The sequence below is a fragment of the Aulonocara stuartgranti genome, assembly GCF_965226115.1.
Source record: "Aulonocara stuartgranti genome assembly, chromosome: 18".
NCBI lineage: Eukaryota > Metazoa > Chordata > Actinopteri > Cichliformes > Cichlidae > Aulonocara > Aulonocara stuartgranti.
In genome coordinates this window covers 17883018-17899215 of record NC_138954.1, presented here as the reverse complement: position 1 = coordinate 17899215, position 16198 = coordinate 17883018, and the positions used below count along the sequence as shown (strand labels likewise).

General features: G+C 40.5%; 2 protein-coding genes across 2 annotated transcripts; one reads left to right on the top strand and one right to left on the bottom strand.

The window, feature by feature from the left end:
• The first annotated feature begins 1258 nt into the window (after positions 1 to 1258).
• On the top strand, positions 1259 to 9057 carry dsg2l (desmoglein 2 like). Its single transcript, XM_082514359.1, has 14 exons — positions 1259 to 1451; positions 1968 to 2090; positions 2738 to 2893; positions 2970 to 3111; positions 3227 to 3390; positions 3659 to 3793; positions 3926 to 4111; positions 4201 to 4481; positions 4588 to 4730; positions 4827 to 5048; positions 5304 to 5534; positions 5824 to 5951; positions 6044 to 6382; positions 6487 to 9057. The coding sequence occupies exons 1-14, from the start codon at positions 1398 to 1400 to the stop codon at positions 7498 to 7500; spliced, it is 3318 nt and encodes a 1105-aa protein (XP_082370485.1). The 5' UTR covers positions 1259 to 1397; the 3' UTR covers positions 7501 to 9057.
• A 2176-nt stretch (positions 9058 to 11233) lies between these two features.
• Positions 11234 to 15874, bottom strand: LOC309693791 (tubulin beta-2A chain). Its single transcript, XM_082513334.1, has 4 exons — positions 15560 to 15874; positions 15048 to 15156; positions 13841 to 13951; positions 11234 to 12626 (listed from the first exon to the last, which is right to left on the bottom strand). The coding sequence occupies exons 1-4, from the start codon at positions 15614 to 15616 to the stop codon at positions 11542 to 11544; spliced, it is 1362 nt and encodes a 453-aa protein (XP_082369460.1). The 5' UTR covers positions 15617 to 15874; the 3' UTR covers positions 11234 to 11541.
• Between the last annotated feature and the right edge of the window lie 324 nt (positions 15875 to 16198).

The window sequence follows — 16198 nt, the reverse complement described above, 5'->3', positions numbered from 1 at the left end:
CTGTCATTAAAACATGTCTTCATCCAGTTAGCTCTTCTAGTTTGAACACGTCAATTGCAAAATGATGACGAAGAAATCTCCTTGTTTGTTTGCCAGGATTCCACCCAAATGCTGCAGGGCTGAGACCAAATGTTTTGAGAAGCAAAGTTTTAAAGGTACCGAGTGCTAGCACTAATTGAACAGCTCACTTTGCAACAGTGACACACATGTCCCCGAGGTAAGAAAGTTCTTCAAATCCACCTAAAACACCTACCACACCCAGCTTTCATCACCCTTTGGATGAGTGCCAAATGAGGCATTCACGTCATGTGTAGGAGAGAAGTATTCAGGTGAAACTAGATGCTTAAGAGGATTGAATCACTAATACTAGTGTATTATTACTAACAACTACGTGTTTGGGAGTGTGTGCTGGACAAACTGAAGAATGTGAGGTGTCATAATCAAAAATGTTCCTCAAAGACTGTCACATGTGTCTGCTTAAAAAGTTGAACTAGCCTTTGTTCATAAGGACTACTAAATTAAACAATTATTTGGTCATTATCTAAGATAGAACCTTTATTAGCAGGTATTAGCACCCTCAGACTTTTTATGATGTTTTTTGTCATAAATCATGACACAATCGAAACCATCCACCTCTGTGTTGTGTTTTTAAATGCTCACCAAGAAAGGTATTACATAAATTTTAGTCTTAATTAAAAGAAAGAAAGAAAAATTTTTGTAATTTTTGTTTTGTAATTCCAGTATTATCAGAAACATGTCTGATTCATTCGTTAATGCAAAATAAGTAATCCGATTAAATTCCCATTGTACTGTCGCAACACGCCTTGACCATTCAGGATAAACCTTGCGTGTAGCCTGGCAACCAAACTGTGAGTGTGCCAACAGCTAGTCGAGCTGGGAACCCAGAAACTAGCGGTGCACTCTTTAGGAATTTCACGGGCACTGGTAAAGTTTTTCATATAAGTGGGAAAGCACGATAGCCAAAAGGACTGTGATACATTTTTAGGTGCACAAAAAAGGAAAGAAAATAAAAAAGAATGTAGTGTGGAAGTGGAAATGTAAAATTGCAGTTTTAGATGGTCAAACGTGAATAGTTTGGATTCACGCGGTCCATTTTGGAGACTTTCATATTGTTTTTCATAACAAACAATGGGCTGCTCGGAGATATTACAGACCAGAACAAAATGGACATAGGACTCCACCTTTCTCCGCCTGCTATCAGCAGTCATGAGTAACCTGAGTGGGGGGGGGAAGAACCGCCCAGCGCTGTAAAACTTCGTCCTACCCCTCGGACGGTCAAAGTGTAAACGCAGTTAACAATAGGCTGCAGATGCAGTCAAACTGAAGCCGAACTCTTACTCGAGGATTGACAACGTTTTGTTTTATTTCTAGACGCGATGGGATCACTACTGAAAAGCAGCATTTTTATTCTCCTGGCGTTCTTTCAAGCTGTAAGTAACACATTCAGTACGTGCAATGTATTGCTACGCATTTAGTGTCGAATGGAGAAAAGCGGATCTATACAGGTGTGGCTCTGGCTTGTGGTGTGTATGTGAGCGCTAAAGATGCCGAAGATGATATGTCCTTAATCTTCCTGTTAAAAAAGAGAAAGAAAAAAAGAGAAGCGTTTTCATCACTTTTATCACTTTTATTCGAAAGTCACAGGACAGTTCATTTGGTTTATTTCGCCATACGGGACGTGGGAGGAAAGTTTCGGGGAACAAAGTCTTAATCAGGTCCACTTGTAAGGCAGACGTAATGATTCATTATTAGATATTCTGCTACATCATAACACAGTGGGAATAATGTGCAGCAAGTGGGGTGGACTTCACATTAGATAGATAGATAGATAGATAGATAGATAGATAGATAGATAGATAGATAGATAGATAGATAGATAGATAGATAGATAGATAGATAGATTTGTATAATAATGTCCCTTTTCCTCGCTTTTTGTTCATTTGCAGCTTGTTCCTGTGGGAGCAGAAGGAAATGGACGACTGCTGCACAGGCAGAAGAGACACTGGATCGCACCGCCCCGAAAGCTAATTGAGAACTATGATTACACCGGCCTTGATTGCATTGCTAGAGTGTGTATTTATTTTCTGAAGAATTCCATTGTAAAATTAATGTTTTTCATCTTACAAATATAAATATACATATTTATATGTATATTATTTTCCACAGTCATACAAATATATTTTTTTATGCTGGCAAAGCAACAGTTTAATGTGTTTTAATGTATTTTACTGTGTGAAACAAATCATTTTCAAAAGCTGCATGTCCTTCAGCCACCTTTGCTTTTCACTTACTTGCCTTTAACAAGCATATGTGAGAGTTGCTTCAGAGGCAGACACTGGCAGACTGCCATGTTCATAATGAGTCAGTTCAGACACAGAGACAAATGACAGATACTGCTTTGTGTGCTGCTTTTTTTTTACACAACCCTGTTTATTGTTCTAAAGTGTATTAATCTTCATAACTCACCTACTAATGTTAAGTAACGGCAGAGTTTAACTGATGTATGCACAGATGGTCTCAAAGCAGTCTGAATGAGAACCTGCAATATTTGTCATGCTTATATTTATCATAAATATATTCTACTATAATTATGATTTTAAAAATACAACTTTTTAAATATATGGTATAATATGTTCAGTAAATGTTTTCTTACGTTGTTAACTGAAGGTTTTGGCCTTCCAGATGGATTCATTCTGTTTGTGTATCTGAATTTCAGATTCGCTCTGATAAGGACGAGTATGCGAAGATGCTCTACTATATAACAGGGCCTGGCACTGACCAGGACCCTATTGGTAGATTTCGTATTAACCATAGCACCGGCTGTTTGAGAGTCTATTCCATTCTGGATCGAGAGGAGATTGCCTTCTATCGTGTAAGAGTCAAATCCTCTTTATAAAGAGCCATGAGTTACAAAGTGAATCAGTTTTTAATACAGTTGTGCTTTATAGTTAAGAGGTGTGGCAAGATACACCAATGGGACCCAGGCTGAAAACTACATTGACCTTAATATCACCGTTGATGATGAGAATGACAACGCGCCAGTCATTCAATTACAGCAATTTGGATATGTCAATGAATCTAGTCGATCAGGTATGTTAAGATTTGTTTGTGTCTTTTTTTATTTGATGGATCACAAAAACAATCCTGTCCTTAACTGAATTCATTTACCGGAGTTGCTATTTTTCATTTACCTTCGATTTCCTAGGTGTTGTTATCATGAAAATAATCGCTACTGATGCCGATGATGAGAGAACAGAGAATGCCCAGCTCTCATACAGCATTGTTGAGCAGGCTAACACAGCTGGGTTGTTCTGGATGAACTCTCGCACTGGAGAGCTCATGGTTCAAAGTACCTCACTGGATCGGGAGGTGAGCTCATTTATGACCTTTTAGGTATTGTGAAAATCATCTTGTGCCTCTACAATTATTTAATGGAAAAGCTTGCAACTCACAAGACTGTAGTCAAATCAGTAACAGTATGTAGATTTTGTCACAGCCCCCAAGTTCATCGTTATAGTACGACCTCATATTATAAACGTAATTTGTAAGAAATTAGTCAAATTTTATTCACCACACTGCATGTACATATTCCAACATATTCATCTGTGAAATAATCATTTCTAACTTTTGTTTTTAGAAACAAGATACATATAAGTTAATGATTAAAGTCTGTGATTTAAATGGACGCCCAGGAGGACGAACGTCAACTGGAGAAGTTGAGATCCGACTTCTCGACATAAATGACAACATTCCAACGCTGGAAAAAGAAATAGTAGGTCTTCCACCTTTACCACATCCAGCCCATCTATTCTTGTGTAAAGTTTTTCTTGTTTTTTGTTTTCATAGTGGTCAACAGTAAGCTTTTTTCAAAAACAGTTGTTGTTCATGTGCACTTTATTTGCAGTATGAAGGGCGTATTGAAGAGAACACTGTCGGTGTGGAAGTTATGAGGATAAAAGCCATTGATATGGACCTAATTCACACAGACAACTGGCTGGCTGCTTTCCAAATTGTTTCAGGCAATGAGGGAGGTTATTTCGATATCACTACGGATGAAAAAACCAATGAGGGAATTATCATGGTTCGGAAGGTAAAGAGTGCTGTGTAAATTAGAGGTAAAAGGAAAAATGTGTTTCGACCAGAAGAGTCAAAATTCATGGATTACCCTTTTATATACAGGCTCTCGACTATGAGGAACTGAAGGTGATGAACTTGCGTGTCATGGTTTCCAACAAAGCAGCGTATAATTTTGGCAGCAGTCAGTCTGTGACAGGGGCAACAGGTATCAAAACCTACCCAGTCACAATTAATGTGGTCAATCAGAAGGAGGGACCTCGTTTCCAACCAAGTGTAAAAGTGGTGACTGTCTCAGAGGAGTACACATCCACCTCCCTCAGCAAAATCATAACTAATTACGCTGCTATTGACACTGACACACAAAAGATTGCCACCAACGTGAGGTACAGTTAAACTGAAAGTGTCGCCTGCGCATATATCAACCGATTCTTACACTGAATATGAAAAGTTTATTTTTGTTCTTACATTAATTTACGTGTGTTCTTCAAGGTATGCCAAACACCGTGACATTGACAACTGGTTGATTATCGATGAAAAGACAGCAGACATCAGGCTGAGTAAACTCCCTGACCGAGAGTCCGTGCACTTGATCAATGGAACATATTACGCAGAAATTATATGCATCAGCAATGGTGAGTTCTGTTAACACGGCAGCAAACATCAGTCTAATCAGGAGTAATATCGTACCCAACAGATTAATATTGATCTTACATTCCACTGGCTTTCAGATCTGCCCTCAAAAACTGCTACGGGGACCATAGCTATTCAGGTGGAGGACTTCAATGATCACTGCCCAAGACTGACCTCTAAAACTCAGACCATGTGCCTTCAGGATAGCGTGATCTATGTCACTGCTGTAGATGAAGACCACTTCCCCAATTCATCACCATTTGAATTTACTGTGGTTGAAGAGAGCACCACAGGGAAGTGGAGAGTGGAGCATTTTAATGGTAATGCCATGTAAACAATCACTGTACGGCAAAATCCAGCAAACGCTTGTTAGATCAACCGTCTGAGCTTCCTTTGAGAGTAAAGGCATTTATGGACAAATTGTATATTGTGTTTTAGAAAAAAAATTGTTTCTTGCTATTTTTTTAAGCATTTATTTTGAGTGTTATCCATGTGCACTTCCTTACACATTGCAAGACAAAAAGTAAACACTTTGTGCAGTATTTTTTTCTTAATTTACTAATTTATTTCTTCAGAAACTACAGTCATTCTGCGAGAAGAAAACTATGTGTGGCCTGGCGTCCACAAAGTGACACTGAAGATCACAGACCAGCAGGGAAAGTCATGTGCTGATGCTCAGATAATAGATTTGACTGTATGTACCTGCAATAAAAACACCAAATCCTGTGTGTCGCGCTCTACGTCGACTGCAACTTTTGGAGCTGCGGGTATTCTGCTGATGTTGCTGGGACTGCTGCTGCTGCTTTGTGAGTAGAGCCCTTGTTTGAGGATTTTACTCTTCCTATTTTATGGGGGGGGGGGTGTTCTCCATACTTTCACTTAAAAGGTTGCCTAATCGTACATGTTGTAGCAGGCCTAGAGAGACTGACTAATGTGAGTAGTTGTGTCACGCACAGATGCCGGTTTTTTCATAAATACATTCCTTTCCTGTTAAATCTGTTTATTCAGTTAAAGTAATTCATTGATTATTGGACTTAATTTGACCTAATCAGTCGAGCCTATTTTGATCTAGTGGAAAATGTGCCTGTTTTTCAGTGGTGCCTCTCCTGTTGCTCTTCTGCCTGTGTGGGAGTACAGCGGCTATCGGCGATTTCAAGTCTATTCCATACGACACAAAGCAACAGCTGATCTCATATCACACTGAGGGACAGGGAGAAGACAAGGTATTACTGTAGTTTTGATGTGTGCAGGCACCTTCAACTCTGAACGTTTGATAATCAAATTTATCTGACTGGATCCCACACTTCTCTTGCAGGAGGTTCCTCTTATGCATGTCCCAGTGGAGGTTGATGGTGGTGCAGTGACTAAGGATGTCAACATGTTTGAGGGACATGGATACTTTGGAGGGCTGGCTGAGTTAGGAGGAGGAGCAGGTGGAAGAGGGCCCTATAAAGGCAGTGCTATATACACATCCAATATGACAGCTGACAACATGAACCTGTACAACCAGTACAAATACTCCAGTGGACAGAATATGGACTTCCTGAATACAGGAACGATGGCCAGACAAGATATGAATTTCTCTCAATACAGAGGTGGGGCATGGGATGGCATAGCTCTATCTGAGGAATTTCTATGGGACTACTATTCAAGAGTAAGTGATCCCTAAGTTAAGTTGAAATTGCAGTCTTTCAGGTCAGATAAAGACATTATGTCTGAAGCTGTAATATATTCTTTTTCATCCCCACTTCTTTGCAGAAATCCGATCATGCTGCACAGCAACCTCAGGTGAAGGACAGTATGCTGATCTACAACTATGAGGGACAAGAGTCGCTGGCAGGTTCTGTAGGCTGCTGCAGCCTTCTTGAAAATGATGATGATCTTGCATTCCTTAATGACCTCGGGCCTAAATTCAAAACCCTGGCTGAGATTTGCCAGGGGTCAACCATGGTCACTGAATCTGTAGATGTGGCAGTTTCTTCCACTCCAGTCAGACCCGTCTCTCCTTTCAGGCCTTCCACATCCACACACACACATGTCCGTAGTCACACAGAAACCATCAGGGACAGGGATCGCGTCAATATTAACACCCTAAATACCTCCAATGTATCATCCGGCTCTTCTACCGTTATCCAGGAGGAACGTATCACTGGGAGAGCACAGAGTTCAGCAACTCTTCCCAATGTACACGTCCAGGACAACATAGTGATTCCCAGTCAGACACTGCTCATACAGCAACCTGCTATGTACTATGCTGCTACGCCCATGTACGTAGTCGAGTCCAAGCCCCAAGTAATGCTTGTGGCAGGAGGCACGCAGCAGGCAGTGGGTTCAGTAGGCCAAGCTGGGCTAGGTCATGGGCTGGTGCAAGTTGGTGGCCTCCAAAGTTCCCAGGGTGTGGTACTTGTCGATAGACAGGGAGGAATGGGTGAAGCAACAGGGCAGGCAGCACAAGGACTTTCACGAGGAACCATCTCCAGGTCTAGACAACTATTAGTGGTGGAGAATGGATCCTCAGGAGGGGAGCAAGGTGTGCATTTAGCGCAGGGCGTTGTGCAGACTGGACAAAGGTCTGCAGAGCAGGGCTTTGAAGTCCGAAGTGTGCCAGTGAAAGCTCAGGGTTTTTCAGTGGGGTCGCACAGTTCTCTAGGGTCAAATGAGGAAGCTAAGCTGACAGTCACACCCAAGTCACATGGGACCAAGAGAGTGGTTGTGCAGCAGAAAAAGGTCTTGGTGACAGAGAGAAATTTGGAGTCTAGTTCAAGAGCTTAGAGCAACCATTTTCTGTAGCCTCGCTACAAATATTACTCCTGTTTTGACATGTAATGATATACTGACTGGACTGGAATGTACTACAGTACATCAACATGCTGTATTTCTATTAATGCAGATTATTAATTGCGTTATAAACTGGAGTTTGGTCTGCTTGACCTAAAGTCTTATACTGTAGGTTCTCATCCACCGACCTGAGAAGTTAGTATGTAATACAGACTGTAAGGTGCACTTAGCCATCAGAGGCTGGAATTTCAAACTGAAACTAGTTAAAATAACATCTCCTCTTTTTCTATACCAAGCTTGTATTTGTTTTGAATGATATGTCAAAATTCAGTTCTGTCAACAGCAGGGAAATACAATACAGTGTTGACTATAGAGAGGAAAAAAAGGGTAACATTTCTACACAGTCTTACATGACTTGTGTTATTAGAACCCAACCGAGGGAAAAAAAACAAAACACTGAGTGCACTTAACAGACCTATATGTGCTACATTTTTTCAGGTACAAAACTAATATGGCTTCGGGGCAGTAAAACAACTAGTCCTAAACCAGTTTTACGTAAACTTTACTTTCTCTTTTTAAAGGACACAAAGTAAAAACAAGTCTACACCCTTACCTTGGGCAGCAATAGCTGTCAGATCATTGCATCTCCTGTCTATTCAGCCTGCCAAGCTGCTATAGGAGCAGGAACTGCTGCACTGTTTTTAAGTGGTTACGGTACTGAATTAGTCAATAGCCAGAAATCACATGCATGAACTTGATATTCAATTAAAGCGCAACAGATAGGTCTAAACAGATACATCCACACCAAAAAAAACACAACGTGAGCGCTATAAATCATAGTAAAGCCTTTTTGCAATGAAAATTCCCACACAAGAGTGTTCTCTGCTTAGCGATAATTTTTTAACATATAATGTATATATAATTAGTCTTCAAACGAACACGGTTTTTCGCAGAGGGAGAGGCTGTAGATTTTTCATTTATCTTTAAAGGCTGTCAATATTAGATTTATTGCACAGACTGATGTATTATTTTAGTGTGTTGTGATTTTTAAGGTGCTTAATTTGTACATTGGTATATTTGTTTAGCCATGACTAAAGTTGTCGTGCTAACTGTTAGATCGTTCGCCTACTTCATAATGTGTTCAGAAGCTGTACAGAAACTAGATAAATACTGAGTGTGCTCAAATAACACATCCTCTATTTGAATTGTTGCACTATTTTTATATTTTTCCTGAAAGTATGCATTTTTTATATATATATATATAAGTATTAATTCCATGAGATCTAAGTGCCAAAGCTGAAGAAATGTGTTTTGTGGGATCATTACCAGATTGATTTTGTGTGTGTGTGTGGCTGTGTGTGTGTGTAATGGGATGGGATGAGCTTGCCAGTTTAATGCTGCTGTTCTTGCTACTGACCTGTATTTTTAAACCTGCTTTCTAAAATGCTGTAAGAATATAGCAGTGCAGTGCTAATCCACGGGGATAATGAAGATGTTTTTATTTTAAGGGGTTTTTCAACTTGTATCACAATAAACTCAAACAGAAAAGAATCTGCTTGACACTTTTTACTTTCTGATTTCACACATGACACGATTTATCGTACATCTTTGAGTTAAAAAAAAGTTAAGAACTATGTTTCAGAAATTACTTGCATATCACCCTAACTGTTCTTTTTACAACATTATAAGCTTTTGGATGTCATGTGATATGCAAAATTATACTATTTGCCAGATAGAATGAAAATGAGCATTAATTGGTATTTCATTGTTATTGTTAAGTTATTTATATAAACATATTTGTAATATATTTTATTATATATTTCATATATAAACAATTTAGTTTCAGATTCTTTGGTTACATTTGAAAATGTTTATACAATAGTAAACATAAATGGAAGTCCTTATTTAAATCTGACCATAAGCTGATATAATATTTCTACATAGTTTGTTAATTGAAAGAGACAGTGTATGTAAAGCAATTCTTCAAAGTTAAAAACTTTTTTTTCCCAATAATGTGTTTTAAGCATATGGCTTGGTGATCACCAACAAATTAACTGCATATTTGCATGTCAACTAAAACATGCCACAGGTAGAGACGTTAAAATGTAAGCATTAGCTTCAGGGTTTTCCAACCCGACAGGAGTGTTTCTGCATAGAAGGGATACAACAGGTTTCTCTGTGGTTGACTGACAAAGGTTCATTCATGCTTCACATAAACAGAGGAGAAAGTAAAGTAGAAACTCAGGTTTCAGTTACTGATAATGCAGGAACAGCGCTTTCCTTTTTTTGTGTCTTTTTTTCCCTTGGAGAAACAAAGTAAGCATTATATGCTCGCTATCTGTGAAGTGCACAAAGTAAGAGGGTGTTCTGCCTTTAGCTCAAATTTCAGATAGCAGTCTGTCCGCATAGGGTGTCTGGGTGTTAATGCTTGACCGACTGAGCTAGTGTGTGGTATGGAAACAAACAAACAGTAGTTACAACTTCAAATGTGTCATTAAATGTCAGGAATAGTAATCAAATTAAGAAAACAGTACTGTTCAATAACTTCAAGTGCTAGAGAATACATTAGCATCACAGAGGCTGCTCAGCTGCACAGGGGACAGATCACAGCCTGTCAAGTATGTGTATTTGAGAAGCCGAGGCTCAGTTTATCCATATTGAATGTGGGGAAGCATTGTTTCGAGCTCTCAGAGGGTTCTTGACGTATGGCCTTTTTGATGTGGAAGAAGGCAGCTCTTGTTGCCACTGAAATCCAAAATTGGCATTAACGTTATAATCATTAAACATGTTTTTTAAAATTATCGGGGGTTGTTTTGTTTACTTCCCAAAATAAAATGTAGTTGTGATACATAGTTTATTCAACAGTTCCAACCGTCTTTTTTAAACCCATTTAATGTTTTGTTTCTGGCGACAATGTACTGCTTTGTTTCTTTGCTCCTCTGTGGACAGAAGTGGATCACTTGCAAAGTTTTTCTTTTCAAACCTCAGTCTGAGCTGTCAACATACAAAGCATTAAAGTAGACACAGCTCTGAGCAACTTTGCTAATCAACTTTTCTTCTTTTGTGACATACAAGAAAAAGGTGGCTCAATTTATGACCTGTAATTTGTAATTTGGCCCCATGTAAGGTAATCTGACTAAAAGCTTGTAACGAGCCAGATCTGTTTCTCAGTCATAAAAACAACTTCCTTGTTTTCTTTCCTTTGGGATAACTGGTTCAGAGTAGTATTCTGTGTTATTCCCTGGATGATTTACCCAAAATAAAATTTTTATTTATTGACATTCTGTCTGTCTCCTTTTTTTCTCTCTCTCTCCAATGGAAAATTTTGGATTCACAGTTCAGACTAGGGTGTGTCAAGAAGCATAAAATATTTTAAAAATTTAAAAAACTTTTCACGCACTTTGAAAGGTGTGTGTGTGAAAGTCACAACCCTGACATGTTCCTTTGATATTACGCATTATAGTGTGAGATTATCAGCGATCACTGTGTGCTTTGAAATTATTTTTTAACCTTTCCTTTGTGCACTGTACAGGCTGTTTATTCGCTGTTGCTGGGAACCTTCCTACTTGGGCTGGGCTTCTTTGTCGTTGATTGGATGGGTGGCAATCTGATACCTGCTTGCAAAACAAGGCAATAGATCAAGATGTCATGATCTATGTGGGTTGTACATATTTCGACGTAGCTTTTGCACATTATGTACCTTTGAAAAAAGAAACCTGACAAGACGTACAGACTGGATCTTTTATTAGAGACATGAGGAAAAGAATGCACATTTGAGTTATTGTTACAAAACTGTACTTGCTTGTTGACACTGACATAGCATGACTTGGATAACTTTAGATTCTAACACCATTCACTGTCGTTGTCAGTAAAGGCTATATTTATATTCAGCGCAATATAGGCTAAACAAGTATAGTTGACCATAATCTGCACACCACAACATTTATTGAAATCAGCATCCCTAGTGTACATCTTGTGGTCTCATTGCACTCCAACAGCTGTTATTATTAGGAACTGGCTCGTTGTGTTTTAGAATCAGTGGTGAACATCATGGCGGACTTCTTCATCATCCTCCATTTCATCTTCTTCGTATTCACCCATTTCATCAGCGGTGGCATCCTGGTACTGCTGATACTCAGACACAAGGTCATTCATGTTGCTCTCGGCCTCAGTGAACTCCATCTCATCCATTCCCTCCCCTGTGTACCAGTGGAGGAAAGCCTTGCGGCGGAACATGGCGGTGAACTGCTCTGAGATCCTCCTGAACAGCTCCTGGATGGCGGTGCTGTTGCCAATGAAGGTGGCGGACATCTTGAGGCCACGGGGCGGAATGTCGCAAACTGCAGTCTTGACATTATTTGGAATCCATTCCACAAAGTAGCTGCTGTTTTTGTTTTGCACACTCAGCATCTGCTCATCCACTTCTTTCATTGACATACGGCCACGGAAGATGGCTGCCACGGTGAGGTAGCGTCCGTGACGGGGGTCACACGCTGCCATCATGTTCTTGGCATCGAACATTTGCTGTGTGAGCTCTGGCACGGAGAGGGCACGATACTGCTGACTGCCCCTGCTTGTCAGAGGTGCAAAGCCCGGCATGAAGAAATGCAAGCGGGGGAAGGGCACCATGTTGACAGCTAGCTTACGGAGGTCAGCGTTGAGCTGTCCAGGGAAGCGGAGACACGTTGTCACACCACTCATGGTGGCTGATACCAGGTGGTTAAGATCTCCATAGGTGGGTGTGGTTAGCTTTAAAGTGCGGAAGCAGATATCATACAAAGCTTCGTTATCAATGCTAAAGGTCTCATCTGTATTTTCCACTAGCTGGTGTACAGAGAGAGTGGCATTGTAGGGCTCCACCACAGTGTCAGACACTTTCGGGGAAGGCATGACACTGAAGGTGTTCATAATGCGATCAGGATACTCCTCACGGATTTTGCTGATGAGCAGTGTGCCCATTCCTGAACCTGTGCCTCCACCCAGGGAGTGGGTGAGCTGAAAGCCCTGAAGGCAGTCACAGTTTTCGGACTCCTTTCTCACCACATCTAGCACAGAGTCCACCAGCTCAGCTCCTTCGGTGTAGTGACCTTTAGCCCAGTTATTTCCTGCTCCACTTTGACCTGCATGAAATAATTTTTAAAGACAATTGATGTTGAAAAATATTGTTTTAGTTAATACATCTAGGTTTTACACATAAAGGTTTTACATTTGTGACCAAAGAATGAATTGACTGACACGAAGTCTTGCACAGACAATAGTGATACGCAATGGATCATAATAAATTAGTGATTATATAACTTTTTATCTGGCATCAAGATGAAGTTGATAGTTTTGATATGTCTTGTCAGTTGTTGGATACAAAATATGTTACAGTTATTCATAATTATAGCCCAACAATTTATCGATACGTTGATACTATCAGCTGATATTTTCTATTTGCCAGTCTATCGGTATCAGCATTAATAAAAGAGACAGGAGAAACACCCTTCAACCATGTTATGAGTGTTGTGGCTGCATAGTTTGTCCACCAGAGGGCACTCTTCAACTTCCCTGTACGCAGTAGATATTCACAGCACTACAAAGATCATAGAATATCGGTATCTATATTGGTCTTGAAAATCATCGACTGGATGGTTCGCCATGAAATTAAGACCAGTGGTCAACACCTGCCATAATTTTGTCAAACGTTGCCAAATGAAACTGGCAAGATAATAAAGGTTCCCACTTGTCTGATATGTATCGACAAGCTAAGAAAACAGCAGCTGTTGTGAAATTTTAGATCTTCTAAGTAACAACATCAGCATTGCCATCTTAATAATATTTCCATGTGTGCACTACCAGTTCACTCAAAACAAAAGTGAGCCTTGGTGTAGTTTTACAAAACTTCTTAGAAAGCTGATTAAAACTTGGCAACCAATTTGTAATTCAAAATAACTTATTTCTCTGGAAAGCATCAGTAAGTGATTTATCTGCCATTTTCAACTTGTTAGCACTTGTTATCCAGTGACAAAATAGATTGTCATCTTGGGATAAATGTTTTTGGCCCTCATATTATTATTTGCTTTGTGTTCTGCTGCAGAATCTCCACATAGACTGTATTTTTGCTAAGTCACCACAAGAGCTGTCTCAGTCGACACATGGGCAATGCATCACCGAGGGACTGCAGGAGCTGTGTGCTCAGAATATATAGTACTGTGCAGTGCAGTGGAAACGAAGTGCAGCTTCATTGTCTGTGACAGTAGGTCAGACACATGCTGCACACATGCACGGATGACTCACACATGTGGAGTCGGTTCAGGATGAATGGTCTGATCCAGATTTATTGTCAACTCACCGAAAACAAAGTTGTCAGGCCTGAATAGCTGCCCAAATGGACCAGAGCGAACTGAATCCATGGTTCCTGGTTCCAGGTCCACCAGAATGGCTCGGGGCACAAATTTGCTGCCTTTGAATACGAGGACAGGGAGGGATGTGGAGGGGTAATGGATGGAAATATCAACAGTCTCAGTAACCTCAGCAACACCGGCAGTAAACCATGAAGAAAAACCTCAGCATATTTCAAAAGATTCGCAAGCAGCATTTCCTTAAAGATACAAGCCTCTCAATTAAGCTGGGAATTCAAAGCGTCTTCTGTTCTTTTCTTGCTTTTTGTCTTGCCCCACCCTTTCTGCCTGTCACCCTTCTTGCAAAACTGCTGCAGCGTGCTGCACAGCTTAATCTAAACCAGTGGGGTTTTCAAAGTGCTGAGTCTTGCAGGATGTATTCAGACACAGAAGCAGTCTTCCTTGACTTTGCCTCGTTTCACTTTCTTGCTCAGTGCTGAAGTTTTAATGTTGCTTATGAATCTGCACTTTTTATTTTAAGGACAATTTGTTTTGTTCAGTCTGCATTAGGTAGTTACCCCCCGTGACACTGAAGCCGGCATGCAACGTGGAAACAAAGAATCAATAATGCATGCTGCTGGGAAATAGGATATGGGTAGATTGTTGTCCTTTATTGCCAATGCAGATGAGTAAAAGGTTGGATCAACCCTGGGTGCATGTGGATTGAGATGTTGACCGAAAACATGAGGCCTAATGATGAAACACAAATACTAATTCTTTATTATCCCTGCGCCTTTATTTACCAGGCACTGATTGGCTGCTTGATGTACGACAGCTGTGAGCAACAAAGCAGGTTGTATTTAGAAGGACCTGCAACACAGGCACCAGTAAAATCAGATACTGAGCATGAGTTCAGCTATACTGAGACTGCAGATACCTGTGCTCCCTATAGAGAGACAGAGGGGGAGGGGTGAGACAAGGACACAGAAAAAGAGATTTTTAGCAGGTGCACTGTCCTCATTTGTGTCCCTTCACTCATAGCAGAACCTAGTTTCCACTGCAGCTAAATTAGTGACATGAGCAAACTGTGACAGTCAAATGAGGTCTGTGTAGCATAAGGCCATGCAAGAATAATGATCAGTGGTTAAAAAAGCTGCTTTGTGTATAGTGGAAAATTCAAGCATGTGGTTTATATTAAAGCAACATTTTCCTTCTCACCTGATGCCTCATTGTAGTAGACATTTATCCTCTCCAACTGCAGCTCACTGTCACCTTGGTAACTACCGGTTGGATCGATGCCATGTTCATCACTTATCACCTCCCAGAACTAAGACAAAGCCATTACTATTCATTAGCATTTTTAAAAAATCATTAATTTACTTATTTTTTTAGAGTAACACAGCAAAAACGAAAACATGAAGCAAGTTTGACGTGTGTGCGTCAGGCCTTGTTTTAGTTTTTGCGCATCTGGTGGCACAATGACGCGCAGCAGCGCAGGCCACATCACCTGAAAGATCAACCAGACTGAACCGCTCCATATAGGTATGTTAATCCGTGATTGATCGATATTAAACTCTTAAAGACAGATTTGTAATCACTTCGATTTAAATGTGCCGAACTAACAGCGCTTTGTAAACTATTAAGGCACACAAACGCGGTGACGTTCCACATTTAAATGAAAATTACTCCTTTAGATCCCTTCTTCAGAGATTAAATGAAGACATTTATACCTTGGCCCCAATCTGATTTCCGCACTGACCAGCCTGGATGTGAACGATTTCCCTCATGGTGAACTGCGGATGCGTGCAGGCAGCGTCCTTTCTCGACTTTAACTGGCGTCCACTCTTCAGCGTCTTGCCGCGGTGTTTCTCAAAATCAGGACTTGCCTCATTTCTCGGGTGAGTGTTGAGCCGGCGAGATAGATAAACGTGCTGCTGGTCAGATGACGTTATACACAACGCAGCATCCTCAGCATCCCTGTTAGCCAATGGGAGCGCCCCGGTTTGATGCAGTGGACCAGCGGATCATGCCGCATCATGGCCCTGACATCACCCTGTCCCATACAGGCAAGCATAAAAAAAAGGGCTGCTTTCTCACTCGAATGGGGATGTTTTAAAAGATCCACATAATTAATTTCGCTATTAGAAGATGTCAGACTTTACCAGTTTAATGCTCCAGACTGCAGCTGCTGATTCATCCCAGTCGTCTTTTAAGCAGCTACCTGTAGAAACGAGCCCAGTTTTTAAGGCTTTTGTGGGTTTTAAGACTTAGCTAAGGCTAGTAGCGAACCTTTCCTTAGAAGGCACAGATTCTCCAGCTAGTTGTGCCACTGTATGTTACCTAAATGTATTAAATAACCGACTCTATGT